We start from the raw sequence: 26,265 nt of genomic DNA on the forward strand, positions 1-26,265 counted from the left end.
GTTTACAGCGATTTGCAGATTCATAGAATCCTGCTTTCCAGAGAAATAACCAAGCAAAGCTCACAGAAGGAAGAAGTGAAAGGAACTGCCTACTCTCCTTACATTCACAACACCACAGATCAAATTGCCAAGGTCCTCCGCAAACACAATATAAAAACTGTTTGGCACCACCACTAAAATTGCTCACAGTCTGAATGTAACCAAGGACAAATTGTCCCCACTTTTACATCCTGGGGTATACAAAATTCCCTGTACTTGCGGTAAGGTATACGACGGTCAAACATGCTGGTCCATTGGTACCTGTATCAAGGGAACATGAACATAATATTCGTCTCAACCAACCAGACAAACCAGCTGAACATGCTGTATCGTCGGGTCATGATGTCATGTTCCAAGATGCTCGAGCTCTTACCCACACTAGACACTACAGGTCTAGGATTATACAGGAAGCTATGGAAATACGCAGAAATCCTAACAATTTCAACAGAGACACCGGCTACCAATTAAGTAATACATGGTTGCCAGCCATTAAGAATTTACGTAGGTAGTTCCCTTCACTACTGTTACTTCGTCTCAGGGTTTTCCAAATTCGTACGCTCCTCATCGCCAGATGTTTCATTCCAGGCTTGTGTTATGTCACACACCTGTCAATGTCATATATTACGTATACATGTCATATATTACGTATACATGTTATGTGAACCCCTTAGACTGATTCTGATGGTTCGGTAAGCCTCCGATTCGAACGCTAGCGCTGTGCCACGTCCTGGGAGCCATCTGGTGGCGAATGAATGTATCATTTCCACATCTATTATAACGTCTAAATTTAAAGAGTCATTGTTTAAGAAGCCTTTCTCATGGACAGTCGAGATCTCTTCTGATGACACAGAGCACAGTTCTCTGTAAAATGTAAAGAATTTCACCTTATTTTCTTGACATGGCATAAGCCCAAGAGCCTATACAGTATCATGTCTATAAGTATGGGCCGTGAAAGCATCAGTGGCTACACTCATGTCCATAAAAAATAGAACACCTTGGAAAGACTAGAGACAGGAAGTTCATATTCACAAGACATGTTCATTAGTATGTTCTGCAGAAATGATTAGCATTTCAGTCACGTAGATTCAGCATGTATCCTGTTGCCTAGCAGGCAATGGGTCCTCCATGGGCACTGATAACTTCATGCAACAACGTGTGGTTGCGCATTGCCCTGGTGAAATATGGTGTCTGTGGTGTCGTGAAGAAAGGATATGGCTACGGGTCGCAGGATGTCCTTCACGTAGGTCCAACTGGTCACAGTGCCCTGGACACACATCAACTGTGATGATTTGTGGTTGTATCTAATAGGACCCCACATCATAAGAGCTTGAGTTGGCGATGTATGTCTTGTGCGAATGTAGTCATTGTGATGACTCTCCCCCAGTCTGTGGCGAATCAAAATGTGGCCATCATTTTCAAACAAACAGAACCTGGATTCATCCGAAAACATTATCTGTTGCCATTCCTGTCCCCAGTGACGTCGTTCCAGACACCATTGCAGTCTAGCATGTTAATGCACTTTAGTCAAAGGTAGGCGGAGAAGTGGATGATGCACCGGTAACCCAGACCATAATAAATGATGACAGACTGTCACTCCTGAAAGTGTACAATGTGTTACACATTCCATTGTTGCACCAGAGCTGAGGAGGATGCAGATCTGTTCTGCAATGCCATTCGGATGAGATGTCGACCTTGTCTGGGTGGTGCGACCAGACCCATCTCATCGTGTTCTATGGCCTTTTGTAAACCATTCAGTACACACCCGTTGCACTGCCGACACACTTCGTCCCACGTGAGCAGCAATTTCCCGGATGGATGCATCACATTCTCTCATGCCAATAATGCACCCTCTTTCAAACTTACTCATTTGACGGTACGGTTCTCACATAAGTCTGCGAGGCATCCTGCATGACTGCTCAAGTCACACTGATCAATTACTTTCAGATTATAGCGACAACGAAGCCGCAGGCATGTTTTACCAGTCAGTGGTTGTGCGCCGAGATATCGATGTGGACCTTGAACCTGAGGGCCGACATCGTTCAAATGCTAGTCATTTCTTCAGAACATATAAATGCACATGTCCTGTGAATATGAACTTCCTATCTATAGTGTTTCAAGGTGTTCTGGTTTTTATGAACATGAGTGTAACATAGGAGATAGGATGTCAGAATAAGTTTGAAAAACAGAGAAGTTTCATGTTATTTTATGGTAAAGGTGAAAGGAATACTGATGAAAACTATTTTAAAATATAATCAAGATTCATGTCGGGTATAGTAAAGAATGACAGACAGAGTAGACATGAATCAAATAAATTCTGAAGAATTAAAATATATAAAAGATCATATTCTGTATTCTATCAGCAAGTAAGTCCCATTACACTAAACCTACATGATAGTAAATATAAACATCAACAGAAGACTGAATTATTGTGAAATTAACTTCACTATCATTCATTGTATATTAGTGAGTTTGTTCCGGTGGTTTAAAGTCACACTAACCTAGGTTTTTGGATGAGAATGAGCTGAGACTAGAAAGGTAGCAGCCTGTTGATTAAGGTCATGTCTCAGCATTCGTATGGTGTGAGAAATGGGGAAACCACAGAAAACAATCATCAGGGCATAGTGTACCATTCAGGGGCAATAGCATCATAATACAGCCAGCTTGTGACGTACCCACTCTCACATCATGGATGTGCAACAATATGTGACTTTCAAAAATAATAAAGGTGCTCATTAATCCACTTATTCAGTACTTTATTTCCACTTATATTGGTTACATAAACACAATAACACTTATTTGGGACATCTTTAGGGCATCTTCAGCCTAAAATACCTTTAAAAGTACATATAATATTACAAATAAAAGCTAAAAGATTAGCTAGTTTCTAAAATTTGGTACATATAATGTGAATATTGATACATTAATAAAAACATATTAATGGAACACTGTCAATGATCATACTAAAACTATCTTGTCAGAGACTAAAACTTCCTCCAATAAAAATATGTAGTTCTAATTAAAATGGTTCAAATAAAATTGTTTGTGGATTCACCAATGTGATAATGCATATATTGCCAACAAAATGAAGGCGTTAACATAAGCACAAAAACGTATGTCACGTACACAATATGTTCAAGGCCGCGGTTTCTAACAGTAAATGTGAGACGTCATATTGGCAGGTAGGGTCCCTAAACTGTACGGTTACCGACACTGAAAAATAACTGCAAAATACCCAACAGAAAGAAAACTATAAATCACTACCTTAACATTACAGGGGAGAAAAGGTAAGGTTGCACCCTTAATGTATGGCCTTACATGGAGAGGACTATAATATATGACGTGCCGGGTCACCTTCATTTTAATATAAATATATACTTGCTCATATACTTCTCCATAAGCAATATCCCATAGGCACCAGACTTCAAACTTATGGCTTGAAGACGATAGTTGATAATTAATAATAATGAGTAATGAGACTCTAAATAGGCTACTCCCAGAGGTGGGGTGACGGAACACCAACTATTAAGTACACACTAACTTGGAAATCAAGGATCGTTAATAAGAATTTCTGCAATAACCAATTAAATAACTATTTCTTAGAATGAAATACGTGACAGCACATATACAAACTCTGAACTTACGGACACAAAAGAAAAACTGAATGAAATAAAATTTAATAAACTGAACTGCTGCATGGAGACTTGCAGTAATTTATGCCATTAGCTCACCATTTGTAGACTCTGTTATCTGGACACGATCTGTGTAGCAGCTTATGTTTGATGGACCTCTCGTGGTGGCATCGTCATCTCTCGTTGTAGGTAGGCCTACTAGTCCTATTTCTGATTCATGCATAGCTCACTAAGTGAACAATGACTTTCCTGACTTTAACACTTCCTACAGTACTGGTTACATAAAGTTGTAATGAGTCCTACTTTCAATAGCACAACCCTTGGGTTACGTTCATGGAGAGAATACACTTGTATTGTTCCATATTATAGAACTGTAGCATAACTAAATACATAACAAAATTTCTCCTGTCCTATACCAGTCTCTCATTAACTTTAACTCCCGTCACGGAGATAACCAGGTCTCAATGAGAGTAATTCTGAGTAGTGCTCTACTCAGATGCAAAGTGAACTAAGTTAAGATCTTCAGCAGTTAAGACCTTCTCCAATGTCAAGATGTACAGCCTTCCTCCGATGTAATGACAGAATAGTTTAGAATTGACCAATAGACTTGCCCTCTCCAGCTCTTGTCATGGATGTATAAGGCTCCAAAATCTCCCTCGCTGTACCATATCACATGGTCCATTAAGATCTGATGTACTATCCCTTCTCCTATCCATCGTTGTATATCCATCATCTTGTTCCATGACGTCCATTCACATAGGTTGAACTTTCCCAGGCAATCAAAGCGGCATGTAGCGAACTTCGAAAAGTAGGCGTTAACAAGGCTTTAACTGTCTCTTCAGAGTATGGAAGGGGTAAGGACTCTTGCAAGCTTGATGACGTCTATTTCCTGGTAATGGGCTAAAATAAGCATGGTGAGTCCGGTCACCTGACCTCGGCTACTGGAAATTTACCCCAAGCTATTAATACGTGTGATGTTTTAATACCTTACTCAAGAAGCCATTCATTCAGAATACGTTATAGCCATGATACAAAGAAATGAAATGATGATGTGAAATGGATGACTAAAAACCCTATATAAAAACATAATAATTAAAAATGATCTACCACTAATTAAATCTCTCCAATTAATTACACAGTTTAAAAATTTTGTACATACTGTGATGTTCCAAACATCACAAGCTAGACAGACTATTTTCTTCATGTCAAGCAAAGTTCAATTGATTACAAGCCAAAGATTAGACACAGTTTGATGGAAGAAATCAATTTGTTCCAGCCCATACCAGAGGACATAGTTCACTGTTAACAATATGATACGCTGGAAATGGATTTGAGCTTGTTGTAAATGTTACTGTCCTAAAAGTGAGTGAAATTCAGCCAGATTTTTAAAAAAAAATAAGAAAGATGAATTGTGAAAACATAGTGACAGGTGATTATAATGTAAGGAGAAGGAGGGTAAGAATAAATCTTACAAGATCAATAACACAAAGTTACACTTACGATCTTCAGCAGTATGTGCCTAGATCATTCCCAACTGTGTAGTATTTTACAGAAGGTAACTGAGGATCTTTAATCTCATAATCCACAACTACGCGTTTCATGTATGGTGAACATACATACATACATACATACATACATACATTATCATCATAGACCATTATACCTTTCAGCGTTCAGTCTGCAAGCCTCTGTGAATTTACTAAACGTCGCCACAATCCTCTATTTCCAACTAGTGCTGTGGCCTCATTTAGTTCTATACCTCAAATCTTTAAATCCTTAGAAACTGAGTCTAACCATCATCGTCTTGGTCTCCCTCTACTTCTCTTACCCTCCATAACAGAGTCCATTAGGATCTGTCTTTTGTTCTGACAACTGTGGGAGATAGAACATGATTTTGCACACTTCAGTACTGACTTGTATGGCAAAGGTAAGTCAAGCCTGGCAGGAAAGTGACAATGAGTTCTTAGAAAGTGGGCCCACCCTTATGAAAGCTGATATTGACCACGAGTACAGTAAATAGAAAACCAAAAGAAAAGATTGGAAATGACAATTTGCAAGCCTCACTTGAATGTCAGCTAGTGACTTCAGCTGGTAAAAAGAAGTTAAAAAGTAAAATGTGTGCAGTTTGATCGGAATGTTTTCCTGATCCTTGAAGGCATTCCTTTTACTGATAGGTCAAAGTAAAGAATATTGGAGTGCAAGATGATTGTTTCTGTTAAACCTGCAAGTTTTCATCTAATCAATTACAAGAAGAGTTTTAGTGAAAATGACATGTTCAGAGGTTAATTTTATATGACAAAAAACTGATTCTTTCATAAATTGGCATCTGATAAATGTTACAGTGACATCTTAACATTTGTGGAGAAGAAAAGGCACTTCTCTTTGCTTCCCCTCATAAAATATATAATCCTATCATTTTGTTTTTGTTCAAAATAAGGGCTGTTTATTCTCAGTCCTCGTTGAGCTTATTCCTGCTTTCCAGCTTCATGATGAGATGAGGGGCGCACCTATGTGATGATGCAGGAGTTTTCCTTGTCCTTTTGTCTTTTCATGTTTGTCCTAGCCTTTTTTTTAACATTGCTCCTAAGACTAACCTTTATTGTGATATGCTAGTAGGCTGATATGTTCTTATCCTTGTTTATTCTTTCCCATCACTTAATTTTTATGAAGAGATATATGGAAATGAACATCGAGAAGATCATATAACAAGAAAAGTAAATGTTAATTGTTCCTTTTGATGTTCCTATCATTCTATACATTACTCGATTTTCACCTGTTTGTTCCTTTCCATTATTTAATCTTTATGAAGTGTAAAGATGCAATCTCCTTTCTCTGGCTACTTCCAAGACACTCCACCATGTGTGCATATAGCTGACATATGCTCCATTGTTGCTGATGGACTTTACTCTCCCTGATGAAAATTTGCACTCATATTCAATTGCTGTGAAATTGCTTGGTTTTGGGATGTAGTCAAGGTCATTTAATAGAATGTCTTCTATTGATACATCTTCAGTCAGTTCCCCAGAAACATTCAGAAGCATAAGAAATTTCAATTCCTGCTTCTTCATATTCATTCATTCATTCTCCGCTTCGAGGTTGAAGTTACATTTCTGTCTTTTGAAGTGGAAGGTGAAGGTGTTGTTGTTTGAGTCATCAGTCCATAGACTGGTTTGATGCAGCTCTCCATGCCACTCTATCCTGCGCTAACCTTTTCATTTCTACGTAACTATTGCATCCTACATCTGCTCTAATCTGCTTGTCATATTCATACCTTGGTCTACCCCTACCGTTCTTACCACCTACACTTCCTTCAAAAACCAACTGAACAAGTCCTGGGTGTCTTAAGATGTGTCCTATCATTCTATCTCTTCTTTTCGTCAAATTTAGCCAAATCGATCTCCTCTCACCAATTCGATTCAGTATCTCTTCATTCGTGATTCGATCTATCCATCTCACCTTCAGCATTCTTCTGTAACACCACATTTCAAAAGCTTCTATTCTCTTTCTTTCTGAGCTAGTTATCGTCCATGTTTCACTTCCATACAATGCCACACTCCACACGAAAGTCTTCAAAAACATCTTTCTAATTCCGATATCAATGTTTGAAGTGAGCAAATTTCTTTTCTTAAGAAAGCTCTTCCTTGCTTGTGCTAGTCTGCATTTTATGTCCTCCTTACTTCTGCCATCGTTAGTTATTTTACTACCCAAGTAACAATATTCATCTACTTCCTTTAAGGCTTCATTTCCTAATCTAATATTTCCTACATCACCTGCCTTCGTTCGACTGCACTCCATTACTTTTGTTTTGGACTTATTTATTTTCATCTTGTACTCCCTACCCAAGACTTCATCCATACCATTCAGCAACTTCTCGAGATCTTCTGCAGTCTCAGATAAAATAACAATATCATCGGCAAATCTCAAGGTTTTGATTTCCTCTCCTTGGACTGTGATTCCATTTCCAAATTTCTCTTTGATTTCCTTTACTGCCTGTTCTATGTAAACATTGAAAAGGAGAGGGGACAAACTGCAGCCTTGCCTCACTCCTTTCTGGATTGCTGCTTCTTTTTCAAAGCCCTCGATTCTTATCACTGCAAACTGATTTTTATACAGATTGTAGATAATTCTTCGTTCTCGGTATCTGATCCCTATCATCTTCAGAATCATAAATAGCTTGGTCCAATCAACATTATCGAATGCCTTTTCTAGATCTACGAATGCCATGTACGTGGGCTTGTCCTTCTTGATTCTATCCTCTAAGATCAGACGTAAAGTCAGTATTGCTTCACGTGTGCCTACATTTCTTCTGAAGCCAAATTGATCTTCTCCCAACTCAGCTTCTACTTGCTTTTCCATTCTTCTGTAAATAATACGTGTTAAAATTTTGCAGGCATGAGATACTAAACTAATGGTGCGGTAGTTTTCACACCTGTCAGCACCGGCTTTCTTGGGAATAGGTATAACAACATTCTTCCGAAAATCGGATGGGACTTCTCCTGTCTCATACATCTTGCACACTAAATGAAATAACCTTGCCATGCTGGTTTCTCCTAAGGCAGTCAGTAATTCAGAGGGAATGTCATCAATTCCAGGTGCCTTGTTCCTATTGAGGTCACTCACAGCTCTGTCAAACTCTGACCTCAAAATTGGGTCTCCCATTTCATCAGCATCAACAGCCTCTTCTTGTTCCAGAACCAAATTATTTACATCTTTACCTTGATACAACTGTTGGATATGCTCCTGCCATCTTTCTGCTTTGTCTTCTTTCCCTAGAAGTGGCTTTCCATCTGAGCTCTTAATATTCATACACCTAGATTTCCTTTCTCCAAAGGTTTCCTTGATTTTCCTGTATGCAGCATCTACCTTACCCAGGACCATACAGCCTTCGACATCCTTGCACTTCTCCTTCAGCCATTCTTCCTTAGCTACCTTGCACTTTCTATCCACTTGATTCTTTAATCGCCTGTATTCTTTTCTGCCCTGTTCATTTCTAGCATTCTTGTAGTTTCGTCGTTCATCAATCAGGTCTAGTATCTCCTGAGTTATCCACTGATTCTTAGTTGATCTTTTCTTCCTTCCTAACATTTCTTCAGCAGCCCTACTGACTTCATTCTTCATGACTCTCCACTCTTCCTCTATAGTGTTTCCTTCAGCCTTTTCATTTAGTCCTTGTGCAACATGTTCCTTGAAACAATCCCTCACACTCTTTTCTTTCAACTTGTCTAGATCCAATCTTTTTGCATTCTTTCCTTTCTTCAATTTCTTCAACTTCAGATGGCATTTCATGACCAACAAGTTATGGTCAGAGTCCACGTCTGCTCCTGGGAAAGTTTTGCAATCCAACACCTGGTTTCTGAATCTCTGCCTAATCATAATGAAGTCTATTTGATACCTTCCGGTGTCTCCAGGTCTCGTCCATGTATACAGCCGTCGTTTGTGGTGTTTGAACCAAGTATTGGCAAGGACTAAATTATGATCAGTGCAGAATTCAACCAGCCGACTTCCTCTTTCGTTCCTTTGTCCCAATCCAAATTCTCCTACTGTATTACCTTCTCTTCCTTGGCCTACCACTGCATTCCAGTCTCCCATCACAATTAGATTCTCGTCACCTTTTACATATTGTATTAAATCTTCTATCTCCTCATATATTCTTTCGATTTCTTCATCATCCGCTGAACTAGTAGGCATATAGACCTGTACTATTGTGGTGGGCATTGGTTTGGTGTCTATCTTGACGACAATAATTCTTTCACTATGCTGGTCGTAGTAGCTTACCCGCTGCCCTATTTTCTTATTCATTATTAAACCAACTCCTGCATTTCCCCTGTTTGATTTTGTGTTGATAATTCGGTAGTCGCCTGACCAAAAATCTTGTTCTTCCTGCCAACGTACTTCACTTATACCAACTACATCTAACTTTAGCCTATCCATCTCCCTTTTCAGGTTCTCTAACCTACCACAACGATTCAAACTTCTAACATTCCACGCTCCGACTCGCAGAATGTCAGTATCCATCTTCCTGATGATCGCCCCCTCTCGTGTAGTCCCCACCCGGAGATCCGAATGGGGGACTAGTTTACCTCCGGAATATTTTACCCGGGAGGAAGCCATCATCAGTATATCATTCATACAGAGAGAGCTGCATGTCCTCGGGAGTTAGGTACGGCTGTAGTTTCCCGTTGCTTTCAGCCGTGTAGCAGTATCAACACAGCTAAGCCATGTTGAGTATTATTACAAGGCCGTATCAGTCAATCATCTAGACTGCCGCCCTTGCAACTATCGAAAGGCTGCTACCCCCCTTTCGATGAACCATTTGTTAGTCTGGTCTCTCAACAGATACCCATCCGATATGGTTGCACCTGCGGCTCGGCTATCTGCATCATTGGGACACGCAAGCCTCCCCACCGTGGCAAGGTCACATGGTTCGCAGAGGAGGAAGGTGAAGGTATGTGCTGTAATTTCTCCACAGAAATGTTTTCTCCTGCCACAATGTACAGCCTCTTCTTTCAATAATTATTCTGATCAACAACTTCCTTCCATTTTCCTTCCAGGTATAGCACAAATGATTGGGAAATACAATCTGAATCTGCTGATGCATCAGTGTGCTTGAAAGATGGTAACTGTTGCAGCACTGGAGGTACATTAATGGGGAAAATGCCTGTTTCCTTAAAGTCAGGTTTCAGGTTTGCTACTGAGTTTACCTGAATTGTTTCCCCACAAGATTTTTAGCAAAGAAGGGACACATTTTTAGGGATAGTGGGAGATCTCTGTCCTTCATGAGATGTTTCCCATCCAACTAGAATTTGGCACCACTGAAATTTTAGCAGCCTACAATAGGCCACATCTAAGGGTTGCAACAAATGAATGCTACTTAGAGGAAGAGTCACAAATGCAATATTATGTTCCTTGCATGCTTTCAGGACTTGTATGAGAGCTCAAAGTGTCACCCATGAGCAGCTTTTCCCTTCTTCTCTACAGAGAACCTGCAAAACTGAATTTAAAAATGTTGTTGTTTGAGTCATCAGTCCACAGACTGGTTTGATGCAGCTTTCCACGCCACCTATCCTGTGCTAAACTTTCCATTTCTACATAACTGCTGCATACTACATCTGCTCTAACCTGCTTGTCGTATTCATACCTCGTTCCACCCCTACTGTTCTTACCCTCTACACTTCCCTGAAAAACCAACTGCATAAGTCCTGGGTGTCTTAAGATGTGTTCTATCATTATATCTCTTCTTCTCTTGAAATTTAGCCAAATCAATCTCCTCTCACCTATTTGTTTCAGTATCTCTTCATTTGTAATGTGATCTATCCATCTCATCTTCAGCATTCATCTGTGACACCACATTTCAAAAGCTTCTATTCTCTTCCTTTCTGAACTAGTTATCATACATACTTTACTTCCATACAATGCCATGCTGCAGACAAAAGTCTTCAAAAACATCCTTCTAATTCCTATATCAATGTTCAAAGTGAGCAAATTTCTTTTCTTAAGAAAGGTCTGCCTTGCTTGTGGTTGTCTGCATTTGATATCCTCCTTACTTCTGTCATCAATAGTTGTTTTACTACCCAAGTAACAATATTTATGAATCCTAGGTACTTCCTTTAAGACTTAATTTCATAATCTAATATCACCTGCCTCATCTGACTTTGTTTGCCTGCACTCTATCACCTACTTTTGTTTTGGACTTATTTATTTTCATCTTGTACTCCTTACCTAACACTCCGTTCATACCAGTCAGCAATTTCTCCACATCCTCTGCAGACTCAGATGAAATAACAATATCATCAGCAAAATTGAGGGTTTTGATTTCTTCTCCTTGGAATATTATTCCTTTTCAAAATTCCTCTTTGCTTTCCTTTACTGCCTGTTCTATGCCCGTACTTTATTCAGTGGGGAGAATGGGCTTGACGCCAGGGTGTGTACAGTCCATGTTTAGGAAATGTCAGAGAGAGGGTAGTACAATCAGTTCTTATAGTTTTAAAAATTTTGTTTTTTCAAAAGAAACAAGCAAATCATATCACCTTGTCATAGATGAACAGCTGAATTTACAGAGTGCAGGTTTGGAAATGAGGACGTCGTCCCCACGGCATCGGTGTCGAGGACATCCCGTGATGACGAGCTCCTTTCCCTCACCATTGGACACCTCTCTGCACCATGGAACCACGTAATCCCTCAGTGGTCGACCGTTCTGGAAGTTCTGGTAGAGGCTCAAACCACGGAGTCTGATGACAGGTGAAGTGCAGCATGGAATGTATAGTTAATGTTTGAATTCCACTTAAGTCCCAATAAGGGAGTAAAGAAGTGTGTAACACCAAACAGAATGTCAATAAAATCTGAACGACACTTCCTTACAGCACTGTACTGGAGATATTTGCATATCACTGTTCATACGAGTTATGAGTTCCACTGTTTGTAAACTTTAGCACACATAAATAAGTTTTAAATGATGCTTTCATTGAAGAGATTAAATCAATTTTACAATCTACAATGAAAGGTAAATTAACATTGTTCAAAAGTGAAATAATAACTGTCTGATTCATTCGTCGGAAAAATAGAAATTAATGTAGTAATGTGAAAAACTCAGTTCGTAACCTTCTCCATCAGTAAGGTTAATGCAATGAATTTAACACTGTTTTTTTAAGAACAATCTAATGAAAATCAAATTATGTCATTGAGACGTAGATTTATAGAACACTTGAAACTATAACAAGTGTCGTAATGAAGTACAGTCCCATTAACATACTACAGCACTGTTCATAAAATGAGAACAATCGCTAAGACAAGGTCGAATGAAAGAAAGTAAAGTCCTTTCTCGATACACCGTCTTTCGAAGTTTCCTAAAGCATACAGTCTTTCAAAGCACAATCTCATAAAATTAACATAGTTCTTTCATTGAGAATAGTCATTCAAACTTAACACAGTTCTTTCATTTAGAATAGTCATTCGAAATGAACACAGTTCTTTCATTTAGAATAGTCATTCGAAATTAACACAGTTCTTTCATTCAGAATAGTCTTTAGAATTATGAAAAGAAATTAAGTTCACATACGGAAACACTGTCTGAAAGAGCACAGTTCCTACGAAAATAAACAAAGTTTTTCACTGACCACAGTCATGAAGATAAGTTATGGCATAGTCTACGCAAGAGGCGAAGTTCCAACACTGAGGCACAATCAATTCATATATGATAAGGCACAGTTTTTCAGAAAATAAAGCACAGTTTTGTAAATGCACATTCGGATTGTTATTCAAACGAAATAATTTGAATGCACAGTCTTTAAGAGAACAACTAAGTTTTCTTATGAAGCACAGTCTTTCAGAAAAAGAACTGAGTTCTGACGAATCACTTTGTGAATATTTGTTCGTAGAATGAGTGTTACTTTTACGAGATAAATTCTATCACACTAGTGTCACAGTTAAATGTTAGTCAATCACTATAAATGACTTGTAATATTCTAAACACCTCTTCTCACACTTGAAATTTAGAGTTCGAGGTTCACACCTCGGATTAGAAAATTTACTGAATATTCGTATTTTGCGCGTAGAACATCGGCGTTTCGCCAGGCAGAGTAACGATGTAGAATTAAAGTCCCACAGTTGGTCGCGCACGAGACAGCTGGGGCGACATGAAGATACTGTTTTACTACCGTCTTCTTTTTTACTGTGTGTGTGTGTGTGTGTGTGTGTGTGTGCGTGTGTGCGTGTGTGCGTGTGTGTGTGTGTGTGTGTGTGTGTGTGTGTGTGTGTGTGGGTGGGTGGGTGGGTGGGTGGGTGGGTGGGTGGCAAAGCGCCCTCCCCCCGCGTGACAATCAACACAATCTATGTTGCCTCCGACATGTCATTAATTTCTAAGAAGAAAAGAGATAGCAGGGAAGAGTGGGAAATGTTCTACATGAGTACCTGCCTGTCTGCATGTTAGACATGCGACCAGGCAAGGTTTGTGTTGGTGAGGTGGTGTTAAGGCGTGGTATTAGGGGTCAGGGAAAACCACATAGGCAGAAAAGAGCCTACGTGCAGTAAAACCTGACAAATTTTGATAGCACATGCAAAGGATGTGGTTTCTGGATAGGTCCAGATGTTTGTATTAGATGAGAAAAAGGTATCATGCACCAGCCATGAACCATAATCTCGCCATTCCAGTAATCAGGGGATCAGTCCGTGTGGGCACTGCCGTGACTAGCGCGGGCCTTGCTGGTTGCGGAACCATATGTCAAGTACCACTAGGGCCCGCCGCACAGCGCCACCACCTTGAGGTCCCTCGTACCCAGTCTCCAATCCTGGAGAATGAGGCCAAGCCCACTGGGGCAGGGGCCTCCTGGATGGGGGTGGGTCATGGCACCGGGCCTCCTTCCTCTCTGCCCGTGCCATGGCTCGAAACACAGGGCAACTGTGATGAGAGGCCAGGTGGCCCCCCGCGCAGATGACGCACACAAGTGCCGCTTTAAGAGCTGCACAGGCTGTGTAGTGGTGATCACCCCCACAATGGTTGCACCTCACTAAGAGCCCGCACCTCTCCTGCCAGTGGCCCTTCCTCAGGCAGCGGGAACACTGCAAGAACAGCCGAGGGGGACGTTTCGGTCTCACCTGATTGCCGCTTCCTGCTGAGGTCCTTTCCTGATGGGCTCCTTGGTCGGCTGCTATCCTGGGTTGCAGTTGGGTGGCCCTCCCCTGGTGGGCCGGCGGCGTCTTCTTCCCGGGGGTGGGAGGCTCTGGCCCTGGGATTGCTGGTGGTCCCGCTGTAGAGAAGGCATCTTCCTCCTCCTGGTTGACGCCGGTGGCATCGGTATGTGCTGAAACCCGACTGCGTTCCCTGTCCTGGGGGGCGCACATCGATGTCTGCATCTCGACTGACAGGCTGGGAGGCCGGGCCTGGATAACAGCTTCCAAGCGCCAGGGGGCATCCTCCTCCACTGCTGTGCTGCCGTCCACCATCTGGGGTACTTTCCTGGATTGCGCCCGGGTAACAGGCCCTTCCTGGTAGACCTTGGCCTGCATCCAGTTTGTAGTGCCGAGCCACTCGGCCTGGGTCGCACAGTCGCGGCACCAAGGAGTGGCATGTTCCACCTCCGTGGTGGCGTCACTTGTCTCCAGCGTGGATGGGAAGACTAAGTTGGTATTAAGCGCCTTATTCCTCGTCCATCGGTCCTTCCTGGCCGCCTGGGTGGCAGCTGAGCTGGTCTCCATCTCAGCCCTCCTCCTGAGGGCGCTGGAGTTTGTGCCTGGCACGCCGTCCCTCCCTTGTAGTCAAACGACCTGAAACAGAGAAAGCTCATTCTCCAAGTCGCACATCTGCTCCTAGTCGTGATGCCTGATGATGAGGCCTCCTGGCAGAAAACTCTCCACGGACAGGGTCGTCGAGATCTTCTTGCCTCCGTGTAGAGGGCGCCGCATTCTATCCAGGATGAGGCCCTGTTCAGGAGGAACAGGGTGCCCCACCCGGTAGTAGATGAGCAGTGCCTCGTATTCCAGCTTCATGTAGCCCTCGGAGAAAAAGAAAACGTTAGGAGGGTCACACCCGTCCCTGTACTGCTCCGTCTCCACCTTGATCTCTGGCACCAGCACTGGTGGCGGTGTCTCCGGTCCCATGAGATCTTCCGTCTCTCGTGTGGGTAAGCGCCCGCACTCTATCGCAGTTTCTTCTGGCGTCATCGCCTTCACCTGGCTGTTGTTCGCCGCAGTCATCCTGGACCACCTGTAATAAAACGCCTGAAAGAGAAAGCGAGCACTGAGAAGTGCTGCAGCTCAGACAAAGCTCTTTCGAAAGTGTACCAACAAGTACAGCTGCCTGACTAGTACTGGGAGAGTACAGATCGCCTGGCGAGGAGAGATGAGTCAGCGGGAAGCACATAGTCCTCTCGCAGTGACTGCCAAGTTCGTCTTTTCCTGTTTTATTACCGACCTCGTGGCCCTCTTTTATACGTGAAGGTCGGACCTCAGGCTTCAAAGTTCATACAGATCTAACTTCTAATTACTTGGCTATCTTGCTGCCGATCTTCTTGAAACTTGGTACATCACCATATTTAATACTGGGCTATATGATGGTGTAGTCAGAAATTTGATATCATGTTTCATTCAAGAGATAGTGACATAGAACGTATAGAAGGTTCTATTGTGACGTCATTTGCTGTTGGCGAGCTCAGAGCAGCAAGCAGCCGCATAACTCGCCGTCATGTCTGCTGCCTATGTTAGCTTGCGTTGTCCCAGAAATACTTTGGGCGGAAAATGTCGGCACAGCATTCCCATTTCAATATAAACATTCTGGATTGCTGCTTCTGTTTCAAAGCCCTCAATTCTTATCACTGCAGACTGATTTTTATATATATAGATAATTCTTTGTCCATGGTATCTGATCCCGATTGCCTTCTGAATCTCAAATAGCTTGGTCCAATCAGCATTATTGAATGTCTTTTCTAGGTCTACGAATGCCATGTACGTGGGCACGTGTTTCTTAATTCGATCCTCTAAGGTCAGACGTAAAGGCAGGATTGTTTCATGTGTTCCTACATTTCTTCTGAAGCCAAACATCTTCTCCCAACTTAGTTTCAATTTGTCTTTCCATCCTTCTGTAAATAATATGCGTTAAAATTTTGCAGCCGTGAGGTACTAAACTAATGGTGCGGTAATTTTCACACTTGTTAGCACCGGCTTTCTTGGGAATAGGTATAACAACATTCTAATACCAATATAGTTGGTCCATTATTGGACATTATAAATTTTCCGGCTAACTCATTCCCGGTTGCCGGCATTTTGCCCCAGTGTGCTAAGTTGGGCTCATCAGTTGTTAAATAGCACACCTACCAAGACGCATACCACGGAGGCCACAGAGTAGGCTACTTGGAGCCACCGGCAGTGCCAATGAACTATGAGAGACTTTGTTTCATTAAAAAAAAATTGATAGCACACTGGGGCAAAATGCTGGCAACTAGGAACGAGTTAGATGGAAAATTTATGATGTCCAATAATGGACCAACTATATTGGTATTATAAATTTACTCATACGGAACAAATATTTTAAGTTCACTATGGGAATCAACATCTTTAACTCGGATGCCACTTTCCTGTCTCATACACCTTACACACTAAATGGAATAACCTCGCCATGATGGTTTCTCCTACGGCAGCCAGTAATTCAGAGGGAATGTCAAAATTGGGTCTCCCATTTCATCAGCACCAACAGCCTCTCCTTGTTCCAGAACCAGATCATCTACGTCTTTGCCTTGATGTAACTGTTGCATATGTTCCTACCGTCTTTCTACCTTGTTTTCTTTTCCTAGAAGTGGTTTTCCATCTGAGCTCTTAATATTCATACACCTAGTTTTCATTTCTCCAAAGGTTTCCTGGATTTTCCTGTATGCAGCATCTACTTTTCCAAGGACAATACAACCTTCAATATCCTTGACTTCTCCTTCAGCCATTCTTCCTTAGCTGTCTTGCACTTCCTATCCACTTCATTTTTTTAATCACCTGTATTCTTTTCTGCCCTCTTCATTTTTTGCATTCTTGTATTTTCATTGTTCATCAATCAGATCTGGTATCTCCTGAGTTATCCATTGATTCCTAGTTGATCTTTCCTTTCTTCCTAATATATTTCTTCAGCAGCCCTAGAAACCTCATTCTTCATGACTTTTTACTCTTCCTCTGTTGTGTTACCTTCAGCTTTTGTTCATTTAGTCCTTGCACAACATGTTCCTTGAAACAATCCCTCACACTCTTTTCTTTCAACTTGTCTAGATTCCATCCCATTGCACTTCTTCCTTTCTTCAATTTCTTCAACTTTAGATGACATTTCATGACTAAATACTTGTGATTAGAATCCACATCTGCTCCTAGGAAAGTTTTGCAATTCAGCACCTGGTTTCTGAATCTCTGCCTAATTATAATGAAGTCTATTAGATTCCTTCCAGTGTCTCCAGGTCTCGTCCACACACACAGCCATCGTTTGTGGTGTTTGAACCAAGTATTAGCAAGGACTAAATTATGATTTGTGACAAATTCAACCAGCCGACTTCCTCTTTCATTCCTTTGTTCCAATCTGAATTCTCCTACTGTATTACCTTCTCTTCCTTGGCGCACCACTGCATTCCAGTCTCCCATCACAATTAGATTCTCATCACCTTTTACATTTTGTATTAAATCTTCTATCTCTTTGTACATTCTTTCAATTTCCTCATCAACTGCTGAACTAGTAGGCACTTATACCTGCACTATTGTGGTGGGCATTGGTATGGTGTTTATCTTGACAACAATAATCCTTTCACTGTGCTGGTCATAGTAGCTTACCCGCTGCATGAGAGGACTCTTCCTATTTGTGAAACTCACAACCTAACTTTTAACCCCATTTATCATCATACCATTGCCTGCTGTCCATCTCACAACATTATCGAGGTCATGCTGCAGTTGGTCACAATCTTGTAACTTATTTATTACTCCATACAGAATAATATCATCCCCATAAAGCCTTATCTCTGATTCCACTTCTTTACTCAATAATACTCAATAATACTGTCTTGAGGAATTCCCCTCTTAATTATTACAGGGTCAGATAAAGCTTCACCTACTCTAATTCTCTGAGATATATTTTCTAGAAATATAGCAACCCATTCAGTCACTCTTTTGTCTAGTCCAATTGCACTCATTTTACCCAGTAGTCTCCCATGATCCATCCTATCAAATGCAGACAGGTCTATCGCAATACAGTCCATTTGACTTCCTGAATCCAAGATATCTACTATATCTTGCTGGAATCCTACAAGTTGAGTTTCAGTGGAATAACCTTTCCTAAAACCGAACCGCCTTCTACTAAACCAGTTATTAATTTAGCAAACATGTCTTATATAATCAGAAAGAATGCCTTCCCAAAGCTTACATGCAATGCATGTCAAACTTACTGGCCTGTAATTTTCAGCTTTATGTCTATCACCGTTTCCTTTATACACAGGGGCTACTATGCCAACTTTCATTCATTTGGTATAGCTCCTTCAAACAAACAATAATCAAATAAGTACTTCAGATATGGTACTATATCCCAACCCATTGTCTTCAGTGTATTCCCAGAAATCTTATCAATTCCAGCCACTTTTCAAGTTTTCAACTTTTGCATCTTAATGTAAATGTCATTGTTATCATGTGTAAATTTTAATACTTCTTTAGCATTAGTCACCTCCCCTACCTGGACATTATCCTTGTAACCAACAATCTTTACATACTGCTGACTGTATACTTCTGCCTTTTGAAGATCCTCACATACACAGTCCCCTTGTTCATTAATTATTATTCCTGGAATGTCCTTCTTGGAACCTGTTTGTGCCTTAAAGTACCTATACATACCCTTCCATTTTTCACTAAAATTTGCATGACTGCCAATTATGCTTGCCATCATGTTATCCTTAGCTGCCTTCTTTGCTAGATTCAATTTCCTAGTAAGTTCCTTCAATTTCTCCTTACTTCCACAGCCATTTCTATCTCTATTTCTTTCCAGTCTGCACCTCCTTCTTAGTCTCTTTATTTCTCTATTATAATAAGGTGGGTCGTTACCATTCCTTACCACCTTTATTGCTTTAAACCCATCCCAGAGTCTGTTTACATTTTTATTTACATTTTTCCACCGATCATAGTTACTTTTTGAAAACTGCCTCATGCCTGCTTTATCAGCCATATGGTACTGCCTGATAGTCCTACTTTTAAGACCTTCCTTTGTATCACATTTATTTTTATCTACAACAAAAACCGTTTCATGATCACTAATACCATCTATTACTTTGGTTTCTCTATAGAGCTCATCTGGTTTTACCAACACCATCTTCAGGATATTTCTCCCTCTAGTTGGTTCCATCATTTCTGAATCAGCTGTCCTTCCCATATTAGCTTATTTGCCATTTGTTGGTCATGCTTCGCATTTTATTCCCAATTGACATTTGGTAAATTCAGATCTCCTGCTACAAGTACATTCCTTTCCATGTCATTTCCCACATAGCTGATTATCTTATCAAATAATTCTGAATCCATGTTAGCGCTACCCTTTTCCAGTCTGTACACTCCAAAGATATCAAGTTGCCTATTATCATTAGAAATGAGACTTACACCTAGATTTTCATGTTTGTCATCTTTAACTTTTTTGTAGCTTACAAATTCTTCTTTCACCAGAATGAATACTCCCCCTCCCACCATTCCTATCCTATCTCTACGATACACACCCCAGTTCTGTGAAAAAATTTCTCCATCCATTATATCATTTCTCAGCCATGATTCAACTCATATTACAATATCTGGTGAGTATATATCCATTAAATTACTTAATTCTATTCCTTTCTTTACAGTAGTTCTACAGTTCAACACTAACATTTTTATGTCATCCCTTCTTGACTTCCAGATCTCTGTACCCTTATCACTGCTCCCTAGACCATGTAAATATTTAACTATGTTATACTTAAGGTATTGAAATGGACAGATCTGTTGACATAATACTACCTGGCACCAGACCTCGTACAGTCACAGGTTTATGAGGGATTTCCTCTTGCGACAACTACTGACATATAGAGTGGTTCCCTTTCCACTAATTGCGGGCAGGAGCCAGTTAGGCTTAGGTCCGATTTATGGATTTATGGTCTCAATGCTCTTTACATATCACCATTCTCCTATACCAATGCCAAGGGTTGCTTAACCACAAGCAAAAATAAGAGTATGCCTGTGTAAAAATCAATAAACTTCATTAAGAAATTATCAGCAGCATTATCCGCACTGCAATACACTTTGCATCCGCCAAGACACTAACTTCACGGATATCCACATCCGTGCAGGGCTCTACATATAGTGGAGGCCACTGCGTAGGCTACTTGGAGCCACAAGCAGTGCCAATATACTGTGAGAGACTTGGTCTCTTTTACAAAAATTGAAGCCTGCTGGGCCATCAGACGGTTCCCTTCTATATCATATATTCAAAGGTTAATATGAGACAAAGAGGGATCTTGCTGTCACAAAGGATGCCACCTGTGACTTAGCGCCACTTCAACCAGGCGGCGTTAACTTGTACTTATCAGCCATATTGTCTACACGTGTCGCCATCAACTGTCATGCAGGAGCGAAGGTGACAGAACACAGATGTCTTCGATGGTGGGATGTCGTCAACCAATATTGTTCAATATTGTGCCCCACTCCAAGTATCCTGTTTTTGCGAGGTTAAGCCACAATTCAAATGTTTCCAGCACATAACCAATTCATTAATCCTGTTCCATGAGTCACTAGCCAGCATAAAGTCATCTGCATAGTGAAGGGTTGATGGATGGGGTGCTTGCAGGTCTGCAGTTACTGTGTTTGTGCACAGGATGAACCGGAGTGGTGATAGAGCGGATCTTCATAAACTCCCACTCGAATGTCAAAAGGTGTTGTGATGCCAGCTGCACAGTAGACAGAACTTGTAGATTTGTGGTAGAGGATCTGAACCCAATGGACATATTTCTCTGGAACACCATGTGTACGGAGTGAAAACCAGATGAGTTTGAAGGGAACACAGTCAAATGCCTTTTCTAAATCTAGAAAGACCACATGGACTGTTCTTCTCTTCTCTCTGTGCCTCTCTGCCAGCAAACGGATAGCATCTGTTGTTTTGCGGATTTTAACAAAGGCACGTTGGTTTGATGAGACATTAATGATATTTCTAGGTATGCGTCAATCACCCACTGAAAGATTTTCATGTTGTGGCAGAGGAGATGAATTGGGTGGTAACTGGTGCAGTACCTGCCTTTCCAGATTCGCATGGTGATACTGGTCTTCCAGGTGGATGGTCTTCAATGCATTTGTTGAAGAATTTTGCAAAAAATTCAGTGCAGTTCTTTTCCTGTTTTTCATTGCGTGGATTGCAGCTGCAACCTTGGCAGGCGTGATGGGTGGAACTGCATTCTATACTGGATTGGCTGTGGTGATTCCTCATTACAAATGAAATTGAAGTGCTCACGCCAGCATCTAAGCATATTCCCTGGGTGTGGAAAGAACTGTTCGCATTCATCCTTAATGTGGATGACATGATTAACATCTTCAGTGGCACGTTTATGAGATTTGGTCATCCTGTATATAGCACTGGCTCCTCCAGGTTTATTAATCGTTCATAGAGGTCATGTAAGTAAGTGCCCTTGGCAGTTGCTATTATTTGTTTGCTGACAGATTTGAGTTCCCTATAGCAGACCAGATTAAACTTCACTGTGCACTGGACCTCGTCAATCCGCCACTAGATCTGTTTCTTCACAAAACACTTTCCTGGTTTCATCATTCCTTATCCAAAATCTTTATGCTGGGCATCTTACCTGTTGTGCATAACATGAGACATGGAAATTACCACTGCATTTTGGCAGGATGTTGTGCCATAGTACAAGAGAGATCTTTCACCAATGCCACAGGCTTTTGCACCTTTCCACTTTGTCTACTGGATAAAGGCAATGTCTAGCCATTGTAGCTCGAGTGATTGGACCAACTCGCGGCTGATGGCTAAGGCCATTCAATTAAGACTTGTTATTTTGGATTGGGAGACAGAAATGAGAGGTGAGAAAGGTTGATTGAATTCTGTAATGAAAATTGCATGGTGGTTGGAAACACTTTGTTTGACAACCACAAAAGGAGAAGGTATACTTGGATATCTCGATTAGATGACAAGAAATATCAAATTGATTATATAATGATACAACAACGGTACAGAAACTGCCTAAAGAATGCTAAATGTTACCCAGGAGCAGACATTTATTCTGACCATATATTAGTTGTAGCAGAGGTAATGATTAAATTGAAAATAGTATGGAAAGGAAAGAAGAGAGAAGAAATTAATATTGAGAAACTGAAAGATAAAGACAATGTAGAGAACTAGAGGATGAGTATTGTAACAATAATACATTAGGAAATGAAACAGAAAATGTAGAAAGGAGATGGGAAACTTTTAAAAATGGAATAAAAGAAGCACCTAAGAAAACGCTTGGAGTCAAGGAGAGGAAAAGGGCAAAGAAGGAATGGATAACATCAGAAATGATAAGTAAAATGGAGGAACACAGGAAATGGAAAACAGTAAATACAGAAGAAGGAAAGCGTAACTACAGGAAGTTAAATAATGAATTAAGAAGAGAAACAGAAAAGGCAAAGAAGAAATGGTTGACAGAAAAGTGTGATGAGATAGAGCAACTGGAAGGGAAATATGACTTGATGTACAAAGAAGCAACAAATATAGTATTCAGAGAAAAGAGAAGGAACAACAGCAATAAGGAAATAGAGGCTACAGATGGCACAATGACATATGAACCCCAAGAAATAATGAAAAGATGGGAAGAATACATAGAATGGCTATATGATCGGGACAATCGACCAAATGAAGAAGAACTTGAATTAGAGGAGGAAGATATGGTTAAAGAGGATGATAAAGGGGAAACCATACTGAGAAGAGAGATCGAAGCATCACTGAACGAGATGAAAAATAGAAAAGCAATGGGAATAGATGAGATTCCTGTTGAACTGTTAAAAGCGTTAAATAATGAAGGGAGAAAGGAGTTGATTGGATTATGTAATCAAATATACATGACAGGAAAATGGCCAAAGGACTTCAGTGAAATCATCTTAATTCCTATGGAAAAGAAAAAGAACAGCAAAAAATGTGAAGAACATAGAACATTGAGTCTGATTTCACATGCAGCCAAAGTCTTACTGCGGATGCTCAACAGAAGGATATATGGAAAGCTGAATAACTTTATAGGTGAAGAACAGTTTGGTTTCAGGAGAGGAGTTGGAACAAGAGATGCCATTGGACTTCTGAGGGTGATAGGAGAGAGGTACATAGAGAAAAACAGGAAGGTTTATGCTGTATTTATTGACCTTGAGAAGGCTTTTGACTGTGTCAGATGGGACAAATTGATGACAATCCTGAAGAAACATGGAGTTGATTGGAGGGATAGAAGGCTAATAAAGAATTTGTATATAAACCAGAGAGCAAGAGTGAGAATAGGAGATGAGTTGAGTGAAGAAATTGAATTAGGAAGAGGTGTAAGACAGGGCTGCTCTTTATCACCGACACTGTTCAACATCTATCTCGAAGAAATAATCAATGAAAGTTTTAATGGAAATAGTGGAGTTTGTGTTGGAGGTAGGAGAGTAGAATGTATAAGATTTGCAGATGATATGGTTGTGATGGGAGAAAGCGAACATGAAATGATACAAATGTTAGATAAACTCAACATGAAACTAGAAGAATATGGAATGAGAATTAATAAGAAGAAGACCAAAAGTATGATAATTGGAAGAAAAGGTAGAAGTTGTCATATTAGTATAGGAGGAGAAGAAATAGAGCAAGTCAGTAACTTCAAGTATTTGGGAAGTATGATCAGAGATGATATGTATTGCACAACAGAAATTAAGAATTGCCATAGCAAAAGAAGGCTTTAGGAAAAAATCAAAATTATTTTGTGGACCACTAAACAAAGATTTGAGGAAAAGACTTGCTAAGTGTTACATTTGGAGCATAGCGCTATATGGCGCAGAGACTTGGACATTGAGAAAGAAGAGAGAAGATTGGAGGCACTAGAGATGTGGGTATGGAGGAGAATAGAACGAGTGAAATGGGAAGACCGGGTAAGGAATGAAGAGGTATTACGAAGAGTTGGAGAAGAACGAAGTATGTTACAAACCATCAGAAGGAGAAAAATGAACTGGATCGGACATTGTTTGAGGAGGGACTGTTTACTGAAAGAAGGAATAGAAGGAATGGTGAAAGGCAAACAAGGAAGAGGAAGGAAAAAATATCAAATGTTGGACAATATCCAAGGAAATAAATATTCGGACATGAAAAACTTGACATAGGACAGGCAACAGTGGAAGAGGTTCATCCCATGACAAGACCTGCCATAAGACAGAATACCTAGATAGATAGATATTTTACTTGAAATTTGCCACCAAGGTTAATACCTCTATTTGCAAATAAAGCATATTGATAGTCGCAAATCAGGTAATTTGGCCTTGCTTCTTTAACCTGCTCTGGCCTTGGGCAGGTAGGCCTTGCACGTTTCTCACACCAACCAGACAGCATCAGTTTTCTGAAGACTACCAAAAAAATATATATATATATATATATATCCTCAGCACTCCATGTCATATGATGTCGGCATGTTAAGGATCTCTGGTGGCACATTTGATGTCTACCGAGCAAAATTCAATAAAAATTCAGCTATAGGCCACCCAGTGGAGTTTTGGTTCACTATTGCAATCTGGAGGAGTAATATGGCAGGTTGAAATTGGCAAGCAGGCAGCCTAGATAGCATCACCTCAATATGCCAGCACCTGGTGGCTGAAGCCACTCAATTATAATTTTCATTATTATTATTAGGCCTATATAGTACCTGAAATTTGCCACTAGGGCTAATACATCTATTTGCAAATAAAGCATACTGATTGACCAATTAATCTCTGGAGAAGCACTTTCAAACACTTTCAAAGTATAAAGGTAATTTATATTTTGGGACTAGCTGATGTACCCGTGCTTCGATATGGAATTCTATATTGTATACAGAATTCTAGGTTAGGTAGTGTACACGTTGTGAGCAAGATTGTATTAAATTGCATAGATCTTAACGTTACCCTAGAAACGCGACAGGGAAGTCACCGAATGTCTCTTCTCATATGAAGACTGGGTTAGAAAATTTTCATTGTAACGGTAAGACCTGCTTGCCTACTATCAATCACAATCAAGTTGGGGAGTTTTCATTATAATTTGTAGGCACTCAATCTCCACCTGCTTTTTTACATCCTCAGAAAGACTTTCTTAGTAGTTTTCCCAACTGAAATAAACATAGGTCATTACAATAACGTCAGTAGGAATTGCAAGATTAAAAAGCATACTTTCATATGAAATACTCGATCAAATGAAAAACCACACATTTTCTCACTTTTAACGAACAGTACTACGTTGCTGATCTAACGATCCAAAGTTCCAGAGCTGGAATGATCAAGCCACAGACAGCAGTGATCCGCGAAAACTCTTCGTCTTTTTTCGGCGGTGGGGGGAGGGGCGAATAGTGGAGCGTCCCAAGCCAAAAACTATGCTCTTTTGCTAATCTGTTTCCTAGGAGTACCAGATGAATCGGAAAATCTCACTTCACTACACGGCCGGCAGAAAGTACTACCTGACTTGGAGGCAAATTCTTCCTCCAAGCCAGAGGAGAAACCCCCTCTTCACTGCTAATTTGGAATAAAATGAATGTAGAATTTAATACAAGTGAAGAGGAATAAGCTTTTCTTAAGAAACAGCTCTTTTCAGGGTTAAATTTTAAGTTATTTAGTGAACTGTGGTGCTATAATTTGGAATATTGTAATTCTAGACCAGGTCATACTACTACTAAGTGAGCCTTTGCCTTAAATGTGCACACTGCTCATTCAAAACAGCCCATCAGAGTAGGGATCGAATAGCTGGAATACTATGATGAACCAGTGTGTTACGTACCAGCAGTATCAGGAAATGTATGAACCAGAGGAATGCCATGCTAAAGAAGAAAGTTTTCTAACTCCCCAGCTATTTCCTGCCAATATTCAGTCAGGCTGTTATACTCGGTCCTAGTCTCGAAAGCCAAGAATA

General features: G+C 40.5%; 1 protein-coding gene across 1 annotated transcript; it reads right to left on the bottom strand.

Moving 5' to 3' along the window:
* Positions 1–11,698: 11,698 nt before the first annotated feature.
* LOC137497342 (uncharacterized) lies at positions 11,699–15,355 on the bottom strand. The gene is made up of 2 exons (XM_068225734.1): positions 14,259–15,355; positions 11,699–11,896 (listed from the first exon to the last, which is right to left on the bottom strand). Exons 1-2 carry the CDS (start codon positions 14,856–14,858, stop codon positions 11,804–11,806), a joined length of 693 nt encoding a protein of 230 aa, XP_068081835.1. The 5' UTR covers positions 14,859–15,355; the 3' UTR covers positions 11,699–11,803.
* Between the last annotated feature and the right edge of the window lie 10,910 nt (positions 15,356–26,265).

This window comes from Anabrus simplex, chromosome 1, assembly GCF_040414725.1.
Source record: "Anabrus simplex isolate iqAnaSimp1 chromosome 1, ASM4041472v1, whole genome shotgun sequence".
In the NCBI taxonomy this organism is placed as follows: domain Eukaryota; kingdom Metazoa; phylum Arthropoda; class Insecta; order Orthoptera; family Tettigoniidae; genus Anabrus; species Anabrus simplex.

Excerpts from the sequence above, each read along its gene's own strand:
- LOC137497342 (XM_068225734.1), bottom strand. The coding sequence starts at position 14,858 with ATGGAGACCAGCTCAGCTGCCACCCAGGCGGCCAGGAAGGACCGATGG. Across the intron at positions 11,897-14,258 it reads CAGCAGGAAGCGGCAATCAG|ACTCCGTGGTTTGAGCCTCT; the intron begins GTGAGACCGAAA and ends ACCTGTCATCAG.